Here is a 21,847-nt window from a genome sequence, read left to right as displayed (position 1 = left end):
CCTATTTGGTGTCACAAAGATAAATTTCCATCAGTTTTCTTAACTATTTGTACTGTCATGACAGCGATGGTGCTGTCAGTTTACCTTCTTGGTGCATCTTCAAAAGTGCAGATTAAAATGTGACACTGAATTAGAAACAGCACATTGTAATTTCTGCATCTATTATTAAAGTATTTATTAGTAATACAGTGGAAATTAGTAGATTTGGTTAGAATTTTGATTTACGGTATGCGCCCCTAAATTTTCTAGTTGTGCCCCTAAAATTTTCAGTTAGGGGCCACTGTGCTCCTAGTGAAAAAAGTTAGTCTGGAGCCCTGCAGCCCAACAAACAATGTTATTTGACGCAGACTGATGAGACTAATTAAGCCCCTTGGATCAGGGGTGAAACATTTCAAGTTTTTAAGTTTACTTGCTATGACTCAATTTCAAGATGTCCCCTGGATGAAGGATAACCTTCACTGACATTTGACAAAGTTAAAAACGCAAAAACACCTTTAAACATGCATTAAAGAACCTTTCATTTACGTTTAGTTTCAATACTGAAAAGATCATCATTCATCTTCTAAATTCATTCATTCATCTTCTAAACTCATTTTTTGTCCCTTTCGGGGTCACGGGGCGGCCAATCGCGGCCACTCGTGGGCGGTACTGATGCGCCTCAGGAGAACATGCAAACTCCACACAGAAAGGTCTTCCATTGCTGCTCTGTTTCGGGTCGCACAGCTGGGACATGAACAGGGGTTCTTCTTGCTTAGGCCTAAACTCTTTTATAAGTAAATGTGTAAATAACATCAAAGCTAAGTGAAGTATAGTGGTCCCTCGATATACGTTTTGCATTCTCGCAATTTTTTGGTGCAATTTTGCATGCTTTTTATTTAAACAGCGTATTGGGTTAAGCATCCCGATTGGCTGTAAACGTCGTCAATCAATCTCCTCGCTGCCGTGTCTCCCGTACAGAATGCAGTTTACTAAATCCTCATAAATCCTTGATTGTGATCAGATCTCTGCTTTCATTGAAGGTTTGAACTTTCAGAAAGAGTGAAAATGTTCATCATGTCCGTCTGACAGAAGTGTAAGAAGTGTGTAGTGAGGAGTTTACAGCCTTAAAACATCTAGAATTAAATAAAGCCAACCTTTTCACAGATTACATTACATCGAGCTTGGCGGATTTCCTGTGACGTCATTTCCGGGTGAGCTATTCCCAGTGCTAGTTGTGTGACTGCTGTCCTTTTGTTTGGCATTAGCCTTACTACTATTGCTTACTCTAAGGGTTATCTGGGTTAATATTCACATCTAGTACCTTTTATTAGCGAATTCACCACTGTTAAACCGCTTGCTGTTCACTTTTCTCATTTTGCTAAATAAACCACTTCTCTTTACTTAAACAGCGCTAGCCTTAGCTTAAAACCTGGCATGGCCACCACTCCTTCCGCCTCTCCTCCTCTCTCCTGCCCCATGTGCCATATGTTTAGTGATGATCCTGCCTCCTTTAGTGAAGATAGCGGTAGTTGTGTTAAGTGTAGTCTTGTGTTAGACTTGGAGGCCAGGCTGGAGCAGTTAGAAGCGCGGCTCCGCACAGTGGAAGCTAAGCCGGCTAGCCAGGTCGTTACTCGTAGCGCGGGCCGCGCTACCAGGGCTAACTTAGCTAGCACCCCAGCGCCCTCCCAACAGCCGGGAGACAGTCAGGGGTTTGTACCGGTTGGGAGGAAACATAGTGCTAAACGCAAAAACTTAGAGCACCCGAGACTCCACGTTAGTAATAGGTTCTCCCCCCTCAGCGACACACCCGCTGAACACTCAACTCTGGTTATAGGCTCTTCTGAAGTTAGAAACGTGGAGCTCCCAGCGGCTACTGTCAGGTGTTATCCGGGGGCCAGAGTTGGTGACATCGAGGGGAACCTTAGGATGTTAGCTCAGAGTAAGTCCAGGTTCCGTCGAGTCGTGATTCACGCAGGCGGTAATGATGCCCGACGGAGACAGTCAGAGGTGGTTAAGTTAAACGTAACTTCGGTGTGTAAACTGGCTAAGACGATGTCCGACACTGTAATTTTCTCTGGTCCCCTGCCGAACTTAGTCAATGATGAAATGTACAGCCGCTTTTCATCATTTAACCGCTGGCTTTCTAGATGGTGCCCAGAAAACGGCGTTGGTTTTGTGGATAACTGGAGCGCGTTTTGGGGGAAGCCCGGTCTCATGCGGAGAGACGGCGTCCATCCCACCCGGGACGGTGCCGCTCTTCTTTCTAGAAACATTTCTGCTAGCCTTAGTCTGTTAACCTGACAATCCAGAGACGAGACCCGGGCGCAGAGCAGCAGTGTAAAACGCTCCTCTGAGCCTCCCTTAGGGTTAGTGCCGGTGCAAAACCCATGCAGGGAAAGTCAAGCAGGTTCAAGCTTTAGCTTATGTGCTGAAAGACAAATGAAAGGAGCGCGTCATAGAAACCTTAAAGTGACAGACAGCAGTTCTCACAAGCAGAATTATGATGTAATTAAATGCGGTTTATTAAACATTCGATCCATTTCCTCCAAGTCCCTCTTAGTCAATGAGTTAATCATTGATAACAATCTTAGTCTTTTAGCCTTAACAGAAACTTGGCTCCATCAGGATGACTATGTTAGATTGAATGAAGCAACCCCCCCCACTTATGCTAACTATCAGAAATCCAGGATTTCAGGGAAAGGAGGTGGTTTGGCAGTAATATCACAGTCTAGCTTACTTCTCAGCCCTAAAGTTAAAAATGCTTATAATTCATTTGAAAGCATCATATTGTCTTTAAGTCACCCAAACAGGAAAACTCGAAAACCTGTTTTACTCATAATTATTTATCGCCCCCCCGGCCCATATTCAGAATTTTTAACTGAGTTTTCCGACTTCCTATCGACTATTGTCTTAGATTCTGATCAAACTATAATATTAGGGGATTTTAATATTCATGTTGATGACCCCAGTGACTGCCTAGGAAAGGCTTTTGCAGCTTTATTAGATGATGTTGGTTTCACCCAAAGTGTGAATGAACCCACTCACTGTCATAAGCACACCCTGGATCTTGTTCTAACCCATGGTATAGAGATCAGCCAGCTGAGTGTCCTTCCTCTTAACCCCATCATTTCTGATCACTTTATGATTACCTTCCAGTTTACACTGGAACATCCTTCTGCCCCAGTGAATAAGAAACAACTTAGAAGAACCTTAACTGACCGTTCTGTGTCTGAGTTTAAACACACAGTTCAGCCAGTACTTAGTGATATTCTGAGAAAATACTCTGAGACCAGCTCCCATAGTATCAGTCCTAGTATAAATGACCACTTTGTTAATGATGCCTTACAAGCCCTCAGGAGTACACTCCATGTTGTTGCCCCCTTGAAACCTAAGTTCGTCAGACAAATACGAGTAGCACCGTGGTTTAACGCTGAAACTCGTTCTCTTAAACGAGAAACCCGTAAGTTGGAAAGAGAATGGCGCCGCTCCGGTTCAGAGCAGTCTCTGGATATCTGGAAACATAGCCTATTAAATTATAAAAAAGCTCTGCGTAGAGCTAGAAGCCAGTACTATTCAACCTTAATATCAGAGAATGGAAACAATCCAAGATTTCTTTTTAGCACTATAGCTAAATTAACTCGCAGTCAGAGCTCAGTAGAACCACATGTTCCTGTTTCTCTCAGCTCTGATGATTTTCTTACATTTTTCGATAGTAAAATCTCAAATATTAGACATAAGTTAAATCAAGTTATTCCTACTATCAGCCCAGAACAGGCTGAAGCGGTAGAAATGGAGGCATCCATAGAAACCTCTGTAACATTAGACTGCTTCACTGCTGTGGATCAAGCGGAAATAACATCAATTATTACGTCCTCCAAATCCTCAACGTGTCTGTTAGACCCAATTCCCACTAGACTTTTTAAAGAAACTTTTCCCCTAATTAATGATCCCATATTAACAATGATAAATGCCTCTCTGGAAACGGGTTACGTGCCACAGTCTTTTAAATATGCAGTTGTTAAACCTCTTCTGAAAAAGCCCAGTTTGGATCCTAGCATCTTGGCCAACTATAGACCGATATCAAACCTGCCCTTTATTTCTAAAATCCTAGAAAGAGTTGTAGTTAAGCAGCTTTACTGCCACCTACAGGACAACAGCCACTTTGAAGACTTTCAGTCGGGGTTTAGACCTCACCACAGTACGGAAACTGCACTAGTTAAAGTCTCTAATGACTTGTTATTGGCCTCAGAAAAGGGACTACTTTCTATTCTGGTCCTGTTGGACCTCAGTGCTGCCTTTGACACTATCGACCACGGTATTTTACTCCATAGATTAGAGCAGGACATAGGGATCAGAGGATCTGCTCTCCAGTGGTTTAAATCCTATCTGTCTGATAGGTATCAGTTCGTTAATGTAAATGGCCATTCCTCTCAGTGCACTCGAGTCAACTATGGAGTCCCACAGGGCTCAGTCTTGGGACCGATCCTGTTTACGCTTTATATGTTACCCCTAGGAAACATAATCAGGAAACACAGCATTAATTTTCATTGTTATGCCGACGATACGCAGTTGTATTTATCCATGAAGCCTGACCAGAATGACCAGATAGAGAAACTGAACGCCTGCATCAGTGACATCAAGACCTGGATGACAATTAATTACCTCCTCTTGAACCCAGAAAAAACTGAGGTCATTATACTTGGTCCTAAAAACCTCAGAGATGCTCTGTCTGCTCAGATAGTCTCCCTGGATGGTATAAGTATAGCCCCCAATTCCACAGTTAGAAACCTTGGGGTTTTACTTGACCAGGATTTATCATTTAAGGCTCACATATCTCAGGCGTGTAGAACTGCCTTTTTTCACCTGCGGAATATTGCTAAGATCAGAAATATACTTTCTAAGAGTGATGCTGAAAAACTCATCCATGCATTTGTTACGTCGAGGCTGGATTACTGTAACTCCTTGTTAGCAGCGTGTCCTAAGAGTTCCTTAAGAAGTCTCCAGCTTGTTCAGAACGCAGCAGCTAGATTGTTAGCTGGAACTAGCAGAAGAGATCACATCACTCCTGTGTTAGTTTCGCTCCATTGGCTCCCAGTTGATTCTAGAATTAAGTTCAAGATCCTCCTGTTAACCTATAAGGCCTTACATGGAATGGCCCCGTCCTATATTAAGGACCTCATAGTCCCTTACCAACCAATCAGAACACTTCGCTCGCAAAATGCAGGACTGCTTGTGGTTCCTAGAATTAGTAAAAGTACGGTTGGAGGTAGAGCGTTTAGCCACCAAGCCCCTGCCTTATGGAATAAACTCCCAGCTCATGTAAGAGAGGCCAACTCAGTTTCTACATTCAAAGCTAGACTGAAAACATTCCTCTTTGGACAGGCTTATTGTCAGACTAGTTAGTATTCAGAGATTATTTAACTTAATGTTAGTTTGTTTAAATTAAACTTAATAATAACTATTTCTTTTAAAAGGCTGCTAGAAGTTGAAGCTGGGGTAACTATGGTGCACTGGGGTTCTGTCCTCTTTCCTTTTTTACTTCTACCCTTCCTCTCCTCTATTCTTGATCATAATTTATCATTTAGTTCTCCATGCCTCTGTTTGGTGCAGTGCGATTCATGTATTGTCCCTCTTTTCCTCTCCCCTCCTGGGGAGTGGGAGTGCTTCCAGACTCCAGTTGGCTCATCCGTGCTCCTGTTCCTGACCGTTTACCTCGCCTTTGCTCCTGCTCCTACACCTGGCTGTGGATCCTGCCTCTGGCTCATCTCTGGCTCGTCTCTGCTCTGTGCCTGACCGAGTACCTCGTCTCTGCTCCTGCTCCTACACCTGGCTGTGGTTCCTGTCTCCGGCTCGACTCGCGCCTTTGACTGTCCCCACAACCACGGCTGGATGAAGCTCGTCTGCTGGACTTTTATATATGTAGTTGTAGATTTAGATAAGTTAATTCTTCTCTAAGAGTTCTGGTAAATCGCCTGTCCGTCCTGGGGGAGGATCCCTCCTTCATGTGGGCACCCCTGAGGTTTCTTCGTTTTTTCCGGAATCCGTTTTTTTTGGGAGTTTTTCCTTACCGCGAAGGGGGGTCTAAGGGCAGGGATGCCAGTATAGCTTAGTCAGTTTGTTAGTTCATTTTAGTATTTTTCTATTGAACTCTTTGTATTCGTGATCCTTTTGATTTCATGTTTTACTTCGAAGCCCATCGAGACGACTGTTGTTGTGATTTTGGGCTATACAAATAAAATTGAATTGAATTGAATTGAATTTCATCTATTGCTGGTTATTTTTTTTAACGTAACTTCTGTGATAAACAAAGCTCTGTAGAAAATGTTCCTCAATCTTTTCTGAACTTATGCTATGCTTATACTTTATTTGTTGGGTACTTTTTAGTAAAGAAAATAACAACAGATTTTATCTTCTGTAATGTTCCACACCGCTAAAATCACATCCCTTTGATTTACTGGCTATTTCCTAAATAAAGACACAGTAGAAAACATCAGACCAAATATACTAAGATCACTAACAGAGAGCAAAATCGCAAAGCCAGCAAATAGACTGCTTACGTCATTTTGTTTGGGACAGATGCAAATGGAGATATGTAAAGAGGATTTAGTGTTTGTTGTGATTTGCACATTTCAAATCAATACGATTCAATCAATGAAATGGAGAAGTGAAGCAGCGTAAAAACCAGGAAGCTTCTGGATAAACTGAAACAGTCTGCACCCCTAAAAGATGCTTTTGTAATTGTTAGTCATGAGGCGTGTGCAATGTTTCCTGTGACACGAGTGTTCAGGCCAGCAGACACTCAATCAGCCTGCATCTGCGCTGATGATAGCCAACAACATTCTGGCAAGGGGGACTGAAGGTGGAGTACAATTTGGGGTGAGGGCTCTCAAAGCCAACTGCCTTGAAGCGGAGCAGCTGAGGCCTGGAGAAGAACTTGTGGACTGTGCACTCCAAGTTCAAATGTAACGAGGGCCCAAATGGCAAAACTTCATTACAACTTTAATATTTGCATAAATTACCATAACAACTCTTGTCAACTTTTAACTAATCTAGAAGCTTTACTATTGCAGCGTATGGTAACTGAGAACTGATAATCTTTGTCTATGGCACTCCGAAAAGATGTGCTCCCCCTGGTTGCCCTTGGTGGTGCCAAAACGCCTAAAAAACAATTGCTGCCATTTAGGTGAGAAATTATGCCATTAACTACCTCTGCCTTTCAAAAAAGCAATAAAATCTGGTACGATCCTGTGTCATGTTTAAATTTACATGGTCAACTTTGACTGGTTTCCTTCTACTCCCAATATTTTGAGGGTTTTGACAAATTCACCCCTTTTGATTCAAGCCTTCGTTCCAATTCCCCCTACGAGTGGATACAGGCCGTCTGTGACCAGCACGGAATGTTGAGGTCATAAACCACTCAACGAAACCTTAGAGAGAAAATATTTATGTACATTTCTTTCTACAGACATGCTGCAGGTGGCGGGTCATAGACAACACTTATACAAAACGTAAGGGTAAGTAGGGCTGAAGTAGGTGAGATGCAGGCGTGTCAGACACGGACACTCCCCAAATCCCCCTAAATCCCGCAGGCTGCACGTTTGTGCTGTTTAAGTGATAAACATAAAAATGAAAAAAAAATTTAAAAAAATCAATGTTTCATGTTTATACATATTTTTCTTTTAAGTAAGTAACTAGAATTGTGGAAAATAATTACTATTGATATGTGATATATTTTGATTTTCATACTGTCAGAATAACTACTGCTAATTATTATTATTTTAAGAACCATCATTATACTAGTCAGTGGTTTGTTTGTTTTTTTGGAAATTAGCAGAAAACAGGTCCTGTGTAGCCTTACGTACTACTCAGACCCCATAAAATAGCCCTCATTCTCAAAAAGGTTGGTGATCTGGATAAAGAATCAAAGACAGCTGTGCTAAATGCTTCTTCACATTATTTATATTATTTTGCATGTTGAACAGATGCATCATAAAAACCCTTCAAACCACTCGCAAAACCAACTAATACCTAAAATGTTTTAAAATTTTATACAATTAAGAATTTGTGTTGGCTTCTTTAAAAATACAGCAAAAACATGTTTCAATAGTTTTAGATAAAAAACAAAAAAGTGAGGTTGTCACAAACCGATCACAGGTGCAGGCCGCGAGAACACTCAGCAGGTTGTAGATGATGAAAGTGAAGATGACTGCGGTGATGGTACCACGAGGAATGGAGTAGCTGGGATTTTTGAGGTCGCCTGGTGGAGAAAACCATTTTGAGCTCAAGTCCCCTGGTACCTTTTGACTCAACACGTGGAGACAGTTGCTTACCCGACATATTGGAGCCTGCCATGATGCCAGTGCAGCCATTAAACATCACAGCAAAGACGGTGGCAAAGGTCATCATTTTCTTTGTTGTGTAATCTATTACGTAGTCCGCTGCAGAGAAATGAAATGAAAGGTCAAAAGACCACAGGTGCACTTACACGCTTAACTGTTCTACTGCATTTTCTTACTGTTATTTAGTGTAAAAAACTTTATAACACCAGAGAACACAAAAAAGCAATAAGGACTGGTTTCTGTATGAATTGCTTTTTTTTAAAACTAGTTATAAAATGCAATAAATTAACATTTCTCTTTTTTAATATTATACCTGTGCGGTCAGCACTTGCGCCTTTTTCAGGTAAACATTCTGCCAAATCTCATCGCTCACCATAAAATTCAGTGAGAATGTGTTGCCTGAGAATGCATAAGGTTTATTATAGGCTTCCACGTGGGCATGCTTGACTTACAGTAATTAGCTCAGTAATCATGTGCTTGAATATAAATCCCGGTAAACAGAGTGGAGTGCCTGGACAGTTTTTCTTGGACACATTCCAGAGAACATGCACAAGATTTAATTAAAAGATCAATCAAACTGTGTTCTTAGCCTGCAGAGTTGGTGCTAAGGGATATGGATCAGGCAAGGAGGAATCATGACCTGCATCCGGAAATGGTTTATGTTAACTTCGGCACTTATCTGCAGAGATTGCATTAACAAGATTCTTCTGAGTGTTGTTGATCCTTTGTTTGTTATCATAAACTGGTGACAAATCAGATTAGTGTATCTTAACGGAAAAAGAGGAGCTGCTTCGTTTGAAAGAAAGAAAATCTTTCCTTTGGAAAAGTTTTGCTCTAAAAACAAATATTGTTTTAAATGGTGTTTGACAAAAAAATGAGTAAACTTTAGAGGAATTTCAAACTGAACTGAAGTTTTCATTTGATTTTCAGCCTTCAAACTGTAAATTTCTGACCTTTTTTTCAAGATCTAAGTGGTATGACAGTAAAGTGAAGAAGATCGTCCACATCAGTCATAAAACGTTTCAGTCATGATCTTAGGCACAACTCACAGGACTTTCCTGTCTCTTATCTGGTGTTTTCACCACTACAGCGGGGATGTTTTTTTAGAATCTTAATATTATATCTATTTTGTCACTTTAGCAGCTTTTTCTTTCTTTGCACATTTCCAAAAAAACCATGCGATTAAAACTTTCCCAAAGTTTAGAAATAAACTTTGGGAACTTTTGGGAAATAAGACCTGGCCCTACTTGGGTTAAAAGGAAGATTTTAGGAAGTTAGTAGGAAGAGAAATGAGTCCTGTTTTCTGTCCAAACTTACAAAACTGGGAATTTATTGTGACATTTTGGAACTCAAGCCTCAGATTAAATCATCAACTTTTACTGTCGATTTTAAGTATCTATTCCGTCTTTTCTGACACACTCATTGATGTGTAAACGAACTAGTCATTAAGACATAATCAGCAAAACCCACACCTAATTTAAACCCATATCAAGGCTGTGCCATTCCCATGGCTTAAAGTCAACATAAGAAAACAAAAAATATCAGACATTTGACAATTAAAACACCACTGAATCCCAGCAGTTCATTGGTTAACCCAGCAGTTTCTTCACTTACCCTCCAGGTTTCCAACCAGAGTGTCCAACTTGAAGCCGGTAAAATTGGCAGTAGTGGGGAAACCAGGGCCGGTCCCATTAGCAGAAGAACTGGAGCTTGGTAGCAGAATGGTTTTAGGCGACACAGCAAAAAAGCTGATAAGGATGGTTCCCAAAACGACCATGACAATCAGGAAGATGAGGAAGGTGGCCTTGGCATAGATATGGGCTCCAACCAGACACACCAGGAGGCACAACAGGAGGATGCCAGTGCCGTAAAGCAAAGACCACCAGTAACCCGATGGCAGAACCTGATATGAAGTTGCAGCCACCGTGCCGTCTGGGGTAAAACACAGAAATTGTCCATGAGAACATTATTTTTATAACATGCACAGGGGCCTGCCGCATAACTGCTGCATAACAAACGACCAACAGATCCTAAAATAACAACCAAAGAGAACATCAGCATCTTTATCTCTACAACCTCCAGCTCTGCTTTCTGTCTTTTCTTCAGTGCCCTTTCTTTCTTCTTCATCACCAGAGTCATTCTACACACTACCATCTTATGCTGTCTGGAAACATTCTCACCAACCACTGCTTTGCAGTCCCTGATCTCCTTCAGGTTACAGAAATTGTAGTCTATCCACATGCCTCTACATCCACTCTTATAGGTCACCCTATGGTCCCGCCTCTTCTCAAAGAACGTATTCACTACAGCCTCATCACCTCTGTTTCTACCGGCACCCTGTCGGTGTACAGCACCGGTGGTGGTCGTTGTTAACCTGGGCCTCAACTGATCTGGTATGGATATCGTAGGTCTGCTGACTCGCACATTTGGTTTGGCAAAGATTTTACATCGGATTCCCTTCCTGAAGCAACCCTCTGTATTTACCTGGGCTTGGGACCGGCTCAATGAGGCCCTGGCTTCGGTCCCCTCATTGACCCCACCCAGAATCTAACTAACATAAATAATTAATGGATGGTGGAAAACAAATATATTCATATCTAAAATCATCCTGTCATTGGTTTTCCCAAATCTTTAGTCTTTTTTTTAAGCATCACAAATGCACTCTGCATTCATGTCCAAAATATGCATACGAAAATTATTAAACAAAAAAAAACAAAAGGATGGATGTCATAGTAATCAAAACAAAGAATCAGTAAATCATTTTTATTTATCTAATTACAAAAAAGGGCTTCATTTATTTCTTAAAATAGGAAATATGTCAGTAAATCCTGAAAAACTGCTGTGATTTGGCATCTGACTAAAAACAAAATCCATTAAAGGCAAAATTCAATTAAACACAGAAAGATAGTGATTCTAGAATATAAATAAACCCTTTTCTTTTAATATCAATTTCTCAGATAAAAAAAAGTTTTGAAACGATTAAATTCATTGTGTTTTGTTGTCATCTTGCAGCCAAAAATTCCAGAGCTGAAGGCTTCTCTGTTTATCCAGATTTTACTGTTTCAATGGGGGGTTACGTATCTTTGGACACACAAGGTGTATATTTGTATTAACCCCTTTTGTGTTTGAGGCTAAAATGAATTTATCTGAATCATATTTGCATAAATGTCGTTAAATTCCAGTTTGAATGAAAGTTCACCTTCTGGGACTCCAAACGTGTCCATTACAGCTTCAACCAGACCCAGCACAAAGAGGGCGCTGCCGCACACATTAGCCAGGAAGAACATGAGGCCGATGCTGCCACCAAACTCCGGACCCAGAGCGCGGCTGATCATGTCTGGGTGTTGCATTAAGAAATTCCTCAGCTTTTGGATGGCCAGTTTTACTACGCCAGCTGTACAAACAGGAATACACTCTGATGCTATGATGAGATCAGTTTGTTATGCTATTGATTTGACTCTGTAAGCTTGACACACAACTCAGACTAATCAATAATCTGGCACACATGTCTCAAATTTGAAATTAATAAAACATAAATATGGAGATGAATCAAACTCCATGTCCTAAAGAGTATAATTGAGGCTGCAGTGCGATTTATGATAATAAATCAAAAGAAAGTTTAATTCCAAACAGTAATGTCTTTATGGCAAACATAAAAACAAGAAAATGTGAATAAAGTAACTACCGGTAATTACATTGACATAAGTGAAAAGAAAGCAGATGACAAAATTGTTTAGCACTCAGTATCATAAGTGTTGAAGCAGAGAGGAACCAGTGAGGAGCTTGAAGGAACTTCATTCAGTATTATTGCTGCTGCATTAACCTGAAAAGTGACAGAGAAGAAACAGAATGTGTGACACAGACCATCCCTTTACAGTGTACGAGTGTGTGAACATCTGACCTCCTCATGTTTTCTTTAAATAACAGCACTGAAACTAACACGGCAGATGATGTTTGCTGTGATGAGGAGCCACAAGTGAACCCAAAGAAAGTCATGATAAGCTGAAGTTACTAAACCTGGAATAGTTTGGAGGAGATCTTGTCAAGGAAATATGTCTATGATGATCGCTCCTGGCATCTCATTGGTAAGAAAAACGGTTACATGTTTGCTTCTCATAAAGCCAGCAGAATGGGGGATAAAGAAGGAACAGACGTGTGAGTCAAAGAAGAAGAAAGGTTCAATTATACTGTAATGTTCAGGTTAGGAAGCACAGCAGAAGGACGTCTAAAAACTGTTTAGAGGTTCTAATTCCATGCTGGTTATGATGGTCTGTGGTGACTACAGATGAAGTGAGGACCGGTTAATAAGACAAGGAGGTGACTGCTGGGAGGAAGAATGGCAGAATCTCCATAAATGCTGCTGCTGAAGCTTTGAAAGTCCTGCTGGAGTTGACACAGCTTCCTCTTTCGCTGAGGCTTGTCTAGATGAAGACGATCCAATCAAGCTTCACTGAGAGTTTGGGACAGTGCCTGATCTGAACAGAGAAACAAATCCTCTGTGTTTGGTGAACCGAGCTATCCACACGCCTGTGTTCTCCAGATACTTCCATGGTGGCAGTCACACGCCAATGGTCATGTGAGTCAAAAAGGATACAATAGGCTCCCCCTGCATCCAGAGCCCCGTTGGTTGAGATAGCACAGACCGAGAGCACGGTCATGCTGATGATGAAGTAGGCAACCAGGAACATGGCAATCGTTTGATACAATCCAGACTGTCCCACCACGAACCCTGAGAAGATAAAACATCACAGTCAGGTCAGTTATTGATCCCCCTGCAGCTGAGCTCAGGAACTGATATGAGATGAAAAGTTCTTTGGAAAATCCCCAGAGGGCCCCAGGAGGACACATCAATCTACAATTACCACTCTCTAAACAAACAACTCACTTTTGCTGTTTGCTTTAAGTTCACACTATCTAATGTAAAGTTCCACTGTGAAACATTTGGAAGAAAATGGTTAGTAGACCATTATAACAGTGAAGAGCTCGGATTGTTTCTTCTAACAGGAACTTGGTTTTCCTCCTTTTAAGCCACAATTCTTTATCACTAATGTGGCGCAGGAATGGAAGTTATTTTCTCCATTTCAAGTCACTAACTTGTGAAATTAAAATTAAAAAAATGAAGTCATAATCTGCATATGCTTAGAGTCAATAAAGAGATTTGAAGTAAAGTTTTGTTCAGAGAAATTTTAGGAAATCCCAACGTTTGTTTTCAGTTCCTCTCAGTCTTAGACTCTTACGAAATTGGTATTTTTGGTGTTTCTTAACAGGTTTTTGGGGCATTTGTCTGATGACGGAGAAAATATATAAAGTAAATTATGTTTAAAATGGCATTTTTAAGTATTTATTTCATGCAAATTGTTGTGAGCCAAGAGCACTCCTTACTTAACATAACCACTGCAACAAAGTCTTTTTAGTAATATTGGAGCCATCCGGCCGTACAATCTTGAGCCAGATGCCAGGTCAAACGAGGAAAACAAAGTATGCCCAGTATATTTTCTACGAAATAAATACTTCAACAAATATTTTTTCATCTGTGCCTGATTCAAAAGAATTTGAATAAAATGATACCCGGAAATGAAGGTTTATGGTTTATGTTCTTTATATATGCCCTCCATCATCAGGAAAATGCCACAAGAAAATGTTAAAAACACCAGAAATACAATTTTAACCAGAGTGGCTTATTAGGTGAACAAAAAAACTTTGAACACATGTCCTCTTGAGACACTTTTGAGGAAATCCTAAAAAGAAATGTGAAAAATCAGATGCCTGACGTTTATCTAGTTAAACTACCTTACAAAAAGTAAAAAGCCACTGAACATGTTCAGCGACACGAAGATGTTCAGCATCCTGAGAAAAACCTCTTTAGAGTGACGTCCACCATCATGAAAGTGTTTCACTGCAGGAAGAAACATGAACTTAAAAACTAAAAAAAAAAACTAATGGCAACATCAGGAAGGAGAAACGCTGGGAAATTTTTGAAGATCTCAGCCAGAAATTTCCAGGCTTGGCACGAATTAAGCTTCCACATGTAAAGCAGAATGCCACTAAAGTCGCAAACAGGACTTTAAAAAAAGCCCAAAATGGATGTTTTGGAGAAACCATCACAGAAGCCCTCATAGCTAACGGGATTAAACAAGATCTCTCAGGAGAAAGAGAAATAAAGTCCAGTAAACCAGAGATAGACTTATAACATTCCTCTTTGGACAGGCTTATTGTCAGACTCGCTAGTGTTCAGAGAATATTTACCGTACTGTTAATTTGTCTAAATTAAATTTAACAATAAAGTTGTCACTAGACTGCTAGATGTTTGAAGGTGGGGAAACTATGGTGCACTGGGGTTCTGTCCTCTTTTCTCATCTACTTCTACTCTCCTCTTCTCTATTCTTGATTATTACTTATCAATTAGTTCTCCATGCCTCTGTTTGGTGCAGTGCGATTCATGTACTCTCCCTCTTTCTCACTCCCCCTCCTGGGGGGTGCCCCTTCATATGGACACCCCTGAGGTTTCTTCTTTTTTTTTTTTTCAGAATCTGTTTTTTTTTTCAGGAGTTTATTCTTACCGCGAACGGGGGTCTAAGGGCAGGGATGCCAGTTTAGTTTAGTCTCTTTAGTTAAAGTTTTAGTATTATCCTATTGAATTCTATGCATTTATGATCCTTTTTGATTGTATGTTTACCTTACAATTACCGGCACGAAGCCCACCGAGACGACTGTATACAACTAAACTATACAAATAAAATTGAATTGAATTGAAAAACCCTGCGGATAGACACCAAGGTCATTCGTTTAAAAAGCAAAGTCACCAGTCACTCAGACAATGCACAAAAACATCTCGCTAAAGAACAAAAACGAAAGAAACAGAGGACTTCTGCAGGAAATTTAAAAGATCTCAACCAACCTAAGACCTGAAATATGTGTCTAAATGTCAGACAGCAAAGGGAAGAATAAACCACAGGGACTTCAAAAGAAATGTACATAAACTTCTGGTTTTAACTGTAAACTCTTCGGATATTTATGACACATCTGGCAAAAGATAGAAGTTTCACATCCACAGTGAAACAGCTGCCAGTTCCTGTTCAGTCTAACGTGGAAACGGCAGATCAGCAGTTGGGGAGTCCTGAATCTGTAGGCTTTTCTGTCTCTGTTTGAGACCAGCTGACAGCTCACGAGACTGAGGGTGGGGGGGGTGGGGGGGGGGGGGGTTAAAGAGTGGACAACAACTGAGCATAAAGAACAAACAGTAAGACAAAAACTGTCCATTTAATGATAGATGTCAGCAGAGTCGCTGTCTTGTATAGTTTCAGCTCCAAAGCTTTAGATAGAACTTTGACCTGTTCCAATGCAGAAAGAGAAGCTTTTATTTTGACAGGTCCACCATCACAATCACCTGTGAAGCAGGTGACAGACGTTTTAACAGCAGAGGATAATGTGACCCAGCCTTTCAAAATAAAACTTTAACTAAGTTGCAATGCAACACATGAACTTTGTGCAAACTAAGCACAAATCGTCAGCTGCAATACAAACTGAACTGAATGACTGTGAATGACGCATTTACTGTGTGTTTTCACAAGCTCATATAGAAAAATGTTTCTATTAATTTGAAAACTCAAATTGATCATCAATGAGGAAAGGATTAATAAAAAGGATTTAGGACAATTCTAAACAAAGTATGTAATTCTCTGAAGGCAAAGACCTAGAAGAAACAGTTTAAACCAAAATGAGAGTCAGCCCTAAATTCAGCTCAAAAGTGACTTAAAGGAAGTCCTGAAGACAGAAAAGTCAAACCATAGAGGCCTGAGTCACAATGTGTACATGTAAAAATCCAATTATACCACACAAAGGCTGAACAAAGATGGGCTGGTCAGAAGATGAGCACAGAAGTTCTCAATATGCAGAACATCACTGCAAATGAGACTCAAAACAAAAACGTTAATGTTTTACATCACTTTCCATGAACAAAGAGCAAAAAGACCAGCAAAGGAAAAGAAAAGCATGTACAAAATTAGACCGTGAAAAAAACTTAACCACAGAAAAAAAGAAAAAAGCTAGCTTAAAGCTCCTTACACGCCCAACGTAACATTACTGGTGCAACAAAAATTGTGAGATTCCAGCTCAGATGAGGAAAACAAAGACGTCCATGGGTCTAGTCGTCTGCTAGAGGACGCATCAGAATGGAGTGGAGCAGAGAGCTTGTGGCCTACCCTGTGTATTTTTTACATCACAAATAAGCTCTTTTTCAAACTGCACTTCTGTGTCTGCCGCTAATTTAAAACAATTTGAATAAAGAAATACTCAAAACCACAGGTTTAAGCTTAAATTTCTTTATACACTGCTTAAAAAATAAAGGGATCTCTACCAAAAGGCATCCAATCCCGGGACAAATGCAATCTTCTTTTTAAATGCTTTTTTCTTACAAAGTTGCGTGTGCTGACAACACAACTACACAAAAAGTATTAATGGAAATGAAAGGTATCAGTCTGTGGGGGTCAGAATGTGAAATCATTTTCAAAATTAAAGTGGAAAAACTCACTACAGGCTGAACCAACCTCAATGTAAAGTCTTTGAACTAAGTCAAAATGAGGCTCAGCAGTGGGTGTGGCTTCCACGTGCCCATACGACATCCCTGCAACGCCTGGGTAAGCTTCTAACGAAGCAACGGGCTGTTTCCTGGAGGATCTCCTCCCACACCTGGGGCAAAGCATCTGCCAATTTCTGGACAGTGTGTGATGCAACAGTGGGTTGGTGGATGGACCGAGACATGACATCTCTACTGGATTCAGGTCTGGGGAACAGAGAATGGTCTCTGAGAAACTTATCTCGGTACCTAATGGCAGTCAGGCTACTACTGCTGAGCACATGTAGAGCTGTGCAGCCCTCCAAACAGATGCCACCCCAAACCATTACTGAGCCACTGCCAAACTGGTCATGGTGGACATTGCAAGCAGCAGAACATTCTCCACGGTGTCTCCAGACTCTGTCACGTCTGTCACATGTGCTCAGTGTGAACCTGCTTTCATCTCTGAAGAGTACAGGACACCAGTAGTGAATTTGCTTATCTTGTTCTTCTCTGGCAAATGCCAAACGTCTTGCTTGGTGTTGGGCTGTAAGCATAACTCCCACTTTCGGATGTCGGCCCCTCATTCCTCCCTCATGGAGTCTGTTTCTAACAGTTGGAGCAGAAATGTGCACATTTCTGACCTACTGGCGGTTATTTTGCAAGGCTATGGCAGTGCTCCTCCAGTTTCTGCTTGCACAAAGGAGGAGGTAATGGTCCTGATGCAGGGTTGTTGCCCTCCTGAGGCCTCCTTCACGTCTCCTGATTTACTGGCCTGCCTTGTGGTAGCACCTCCATGCTCTGGACACTACGGTGACAGACACGGCAAACATTCTTGCCATAGCTCGCATTGGTATGCCATACTGGACGAACTGTTGGCTGCAGACGCCGTCTCATGGTACCGTTGGAGTGATACCAATGTCTGCATTCAAAAGTCACCAAAACATCAGCCAGAAAACAGAGATAGAGAAGGTGTCTGTGGTCACCATTTGCAGAACCACTCCTCTTTTGGAGGTGTCTTAATGATCGCCTATTATTTCCACCTATTGTCTATTCCACTTGCACAAAAACATGAAATTGATTGTCAGTCAGAGTTGCTTCCTAACTGAACAGTTTGATTACACAGAGGCCTGATTGACTTAGAGTAACACTGAGTTATATAGGTTTTCCCTTTATTTTCTTATTTAGTTTTTTCACTGTTTTTGGCCTCATCAGAAAAATGCTACAAGAACATATTAAAAACACTATTTTCATCCAAGTGGGTTTTTAACACCAGAAAATCATTTTAGACAAACATCTATAAAAAAAACTAACTGTCCAAACAGCATGTAGGGGATGAAATGTTTTGCCGTTCAAGTCCCAGACCTTTTGAAGTGAAAAAACACATGACATCTTTAGGTTTGGTTACGCTCATGACAAATATGATATGACTAACATTCATAAAACATTGCAAGAAGAAATGTAAAATTATGTGGTAATGTCAGGGGTTTTATCTGTCATTTTATGCTGTTGCATTTTAAACAAGAATCATAAAAGCATGGTGTTAAGAGTAAACATACTTTATATGAGGAATGAGGAATGAGAAAAACTCGTGATTTGCAATATTAGTGATCAATATTACAATGACGATATAACTTGCGATAAACAAATACCAAGACAACCAAAAACATCATTTTCATTTCACTGCAACAGTTTAATTTAAATAAGAGTCAACATAACTTAAATGACCCTCGTCTACAAAGGAGGCAAACATCTAACATAAAGGGCTGCATCCGATTAGTCAACAATGTGAAGGAGTCCATCCGATTGGTCAAATGGATAAAAGGGTTTATTTGATTCGTTAAATACTTCAAGCTGCCATAAGATTGTTTTGGCAAATTTTAGGATACCATTTATTGCAAATTTCACAGTGTTCTGCGTTATGCATATTCCACAGCTGGATATCACGATAACAATATATTTACAATTTATTGTGCTGGCCTAGTTTATATACTTCAAAATTGATGCAACATTAACTCACTGCGGGACCAAACTGTTGTCCTTGTTCTAAGGTCATGATATGCTATATACATAGATTTAGGTCCTATAGAGATCGTTTTCTGACAATGAGAGGGACGCAAGTATTTTGTTTGTATTGTGTACTGATTCCAAGGTTGATGGTTCCATTCCCGTGGTTTCCATCTAACATTGTGTCTTAAAAGCAGTTGGGCATTTTCATGATAAAACAGATTCAAGAATAATTTCTGCAAAGTAACTCATCCTAAAACTGAGTTCATGATAAAGCTCAAAACAGACATCACCTTCAGAAATACTTAAGTTAACCTGGTGATTTGTGACGTGTGTAGTTGGAAAACTTCTAACAGAAACTTACTACCTAGTTTTGTTTTGTTTTTGTTTGTTTTCTTTCCTGGTGAAACTTGAACTCACCGATCCTGAGGAACACCACCACGCTGAACATGGACAGCAGAGTGGGGATGACCACCCCGAAGAACGTCGACAGCTTCTTCTGCTGCCGCTGCGGGCCGGCGGGCCTCGCCCGGGGGCTGCCGGGCCGCCGCTCCGGGGCCTGGCCGGCCGGGGGGGACCGCGGCTCGGACTCATTCACGCTGGTGCACAGCCGGTAGTGGAGGAGGGGGGTCCGCTCCGTCATGTTGGTCTGGTCTGAAGGTGAACGCGGCTATCCCGCTGCTTTTTCTTAAAAAAAAATTAATTCTTAAAAAACATTTTTAAAAAACTAAATCAGTTTCACTTCTTTTCCCTCACGATTAAGTTTACTTTCGGCGGCGTGAAACTGGTTATTTTGGATTTATTTTTAAACATATCGGAAAGCGCCGTAAACAGACATAATGACAATTGCAGTTTGTCGATAGAAATATCAGATCCAGCAAACGCCGGCAGCTTCCTAAAGTGCAGCCATTGAGGTTAAGTTTATGTAGTGATTATCTGTGGGACAGAAAGTCATGTGATACACCAGCCACTTCCGAATCGAACTTTCAGTATAAAAGCACAGCTAGACACTTGTCGCTGTTGAACATCACACGAATATTTTATTTTGAAATAATGCGAACATGTTCCGCTTTTGCAACTGTCTCGTGGTCTCTACCTTTAAAATCGCATTAGTTACGGCATGTTTGTCCTTTAACTATCTTTTTAAATTACTTTTCAGATTAATTTAAGTCTCTTAAAAAAAGGCAACAGCATTTTACAGAGCTATTGCAAAATTGTTGTCATTTTAAATTGTTTCTTGCCTTGCCTCTGCCCATTTTTAATTTTATTTTTTTCACTCCGCCATTTTTGTTATTGTATGCTCATTTCTGATGTTTTACCCTGACTCGTTTTGTACATAAATAAACAAATAAGGTTGAAAAATAAGACACTCCTTTTCTTTTTCCTGTCATTTTCCGGCGTGTGGTCTTGGTCACGTGATCAGATTTGAGCATTTCCTGTAGGTTAAAAAATACAAACATGATCTGTTTGCTAGAAACAAAGTTTAATTTAAAAAAAACATATTATGAGGTGAAAATAGGTTTATTTAAGCACTTGAGGCAAAAAAATACTTTTCTTCATTTGCTATAGTATTCTTTCTCTCTTTCGGCTTTTCCCATCAGGGGTCGCCACAGCAAATCATCCTTTTCCACCTCACTCTATCATGAACATCTTCTACCCTAACATTAGCCAACTTCATGTCCTCTGTCAAGACATCCATGTATCTCCTCTTTGGCCGTCCTCTTGCCCTCCTGCCAGGCAGCTCCATCTCCAACATCCTTCTACCAATATATCCACTATCCCTCCTCTGAACATGTCCAAACCATCTCAGTCTGGCTTCTCTGGCTTTGTCGCTAACACAGGCAACATGAGCCGTCCCTCTGATGTACTCGTTCCTTATCCTGTCTAACCTGGTCACTCCTAAGGAGAACCTCAACATCTTCATCTCTGCTACCTCCATCTCAGCCTCTTGTCTCTGTCTCACTGCTACCGTCTCTAACCCATAGAGCAGAGCTGGTCTCACCACTGTCTTGTACACCTTTCCTTTGAGTCTTGCTGACACTCTTCTGTCACACAACACTCCTGACACTTTCCTCCACCCGCTCCAACCTGCCTGCACTCGCCTCTTCACCTCTTTTCCACACTCCCCATCACACTGAACTGTTGACCCCAAGTACTTAAACTCCTGCACCTTCTTCACCTCAGCCCCCTGTAACCTAACGCTTCTACCTTGATCCCTCTCGTTCAGACACATGTATTCTGTCTTACTACGACTGACCTTCATGCCTCTTCTTTCCAGAGCAAACCTCCACCTCTCTAGCTGTTCCTCCACCTGCTCTCTACTCTCACTGCAAATTACAATGTCATCCGCAAACATCATTGTCCAGGGAGATTCCTGTCTTACCTCGTCTGTCAGCCTGTCCATCAGCATAGCAAACAAAAAAGGACTCAAAGCTGATCCTTGGTGTAGTCCCACTTCCACCTTGAACTCCTCTGTCTGACCTACAGCACATCTCACCACCGTCATACTTCTCTCATACATGTCCTGAACTACTCTGACATACTTCTCTGCCACTCCAGACGACCTCATACAGTACCACAGCTCCTCCCTCGGCACCCTGTCATACGCCTTCTCTAAATCTACGAACACACAATGCAGCTCCTTCTGACCTTCTCTGTACTTTTCCATCAACATTCTCAAAGCAAAAATGGCATCAGTGGTGCTCTTACGGGGCATGAAACCATACTGCTGCTCACAAATCTCCACCTTCTTCCTAAGCCTGGCTTCCACTACTCTTTCCCACAGCTTCATTGTGTGGCTCATCAACTTTATTCCTCTATAGTTGCTGCAGTTCTGCGTGTCACCCTTGTTCTTAAAGATCGGAACCAGAACGCTTCTCCTCCATTCCTCAGGCATCTTCTCACTCTCTAGAATCCTATTGAACAAACTCGTTAGAAATTCCACTGCTGTCTCTCCTAAGCACTTCCA

General features: G+C 41.0%; 1 protein-coding gene across 1 annotated transcript in view; it reads right to left on the bottom strand.

The window, feature by feature from the left end:
* Nucleotides 1-19,818, bottom strand: part of LOC101160334 (solute carrier family 12 member 9) — an 84,218-nt gene extending 64,400 nt beyond the window's left edge. Inside the window, exons 1-6 of the mRNA XM_023961527.1 lie at nucleotides 19,300-19,818; nucleotides 12,913-13,047; nucleotides 11,518-11,655; nucleotides 9,933-10,250; nucleotides 8,310-8,417; nucleotides 8,125-8,236 (exon numbers count right to left, since the gene is read on the bottom strand). Coding sequence (XP_023817295.1) covers nucleotides 8,125-8,236; nucleotides 8,310-8,417; nucleotides 9,933-10,250; nucleotides 11,518-11,655; nucleotides 12,913-13,047; nucleotides 19,300-19,522 — 1,034 coding nt within the window. The 5' untranslated portion in view covers nucleotides 19,523-19,818. The remainder of the gene's footprint in view (nucleotides 1-8,124; nucleotides 8,237-8,309; nucleotides 8,418-9,932; nucleotides 10,251-11,517; nucleotides 11,656-12,912; nucleotides 13,048-19,299) is intronic.
* Nucleotides 19,819-21,847: the final 2,029 nt, after the last annotated feature.

Source organism: Oryzias latipes, chromosome 13, assembly GCF_002234675.1.
Source record: "Oryzias latipes chromosome 13, ASM223467v1".
NCBI lineage: Eukaryota > Metazoa > Chordata > Actinopteri > Beloniformes > Adrianichthyidae > Oryzias > Oryzias latipes.
This window is presented reverse-complemented; position numbering and strand designations above follow the sequence as displayed.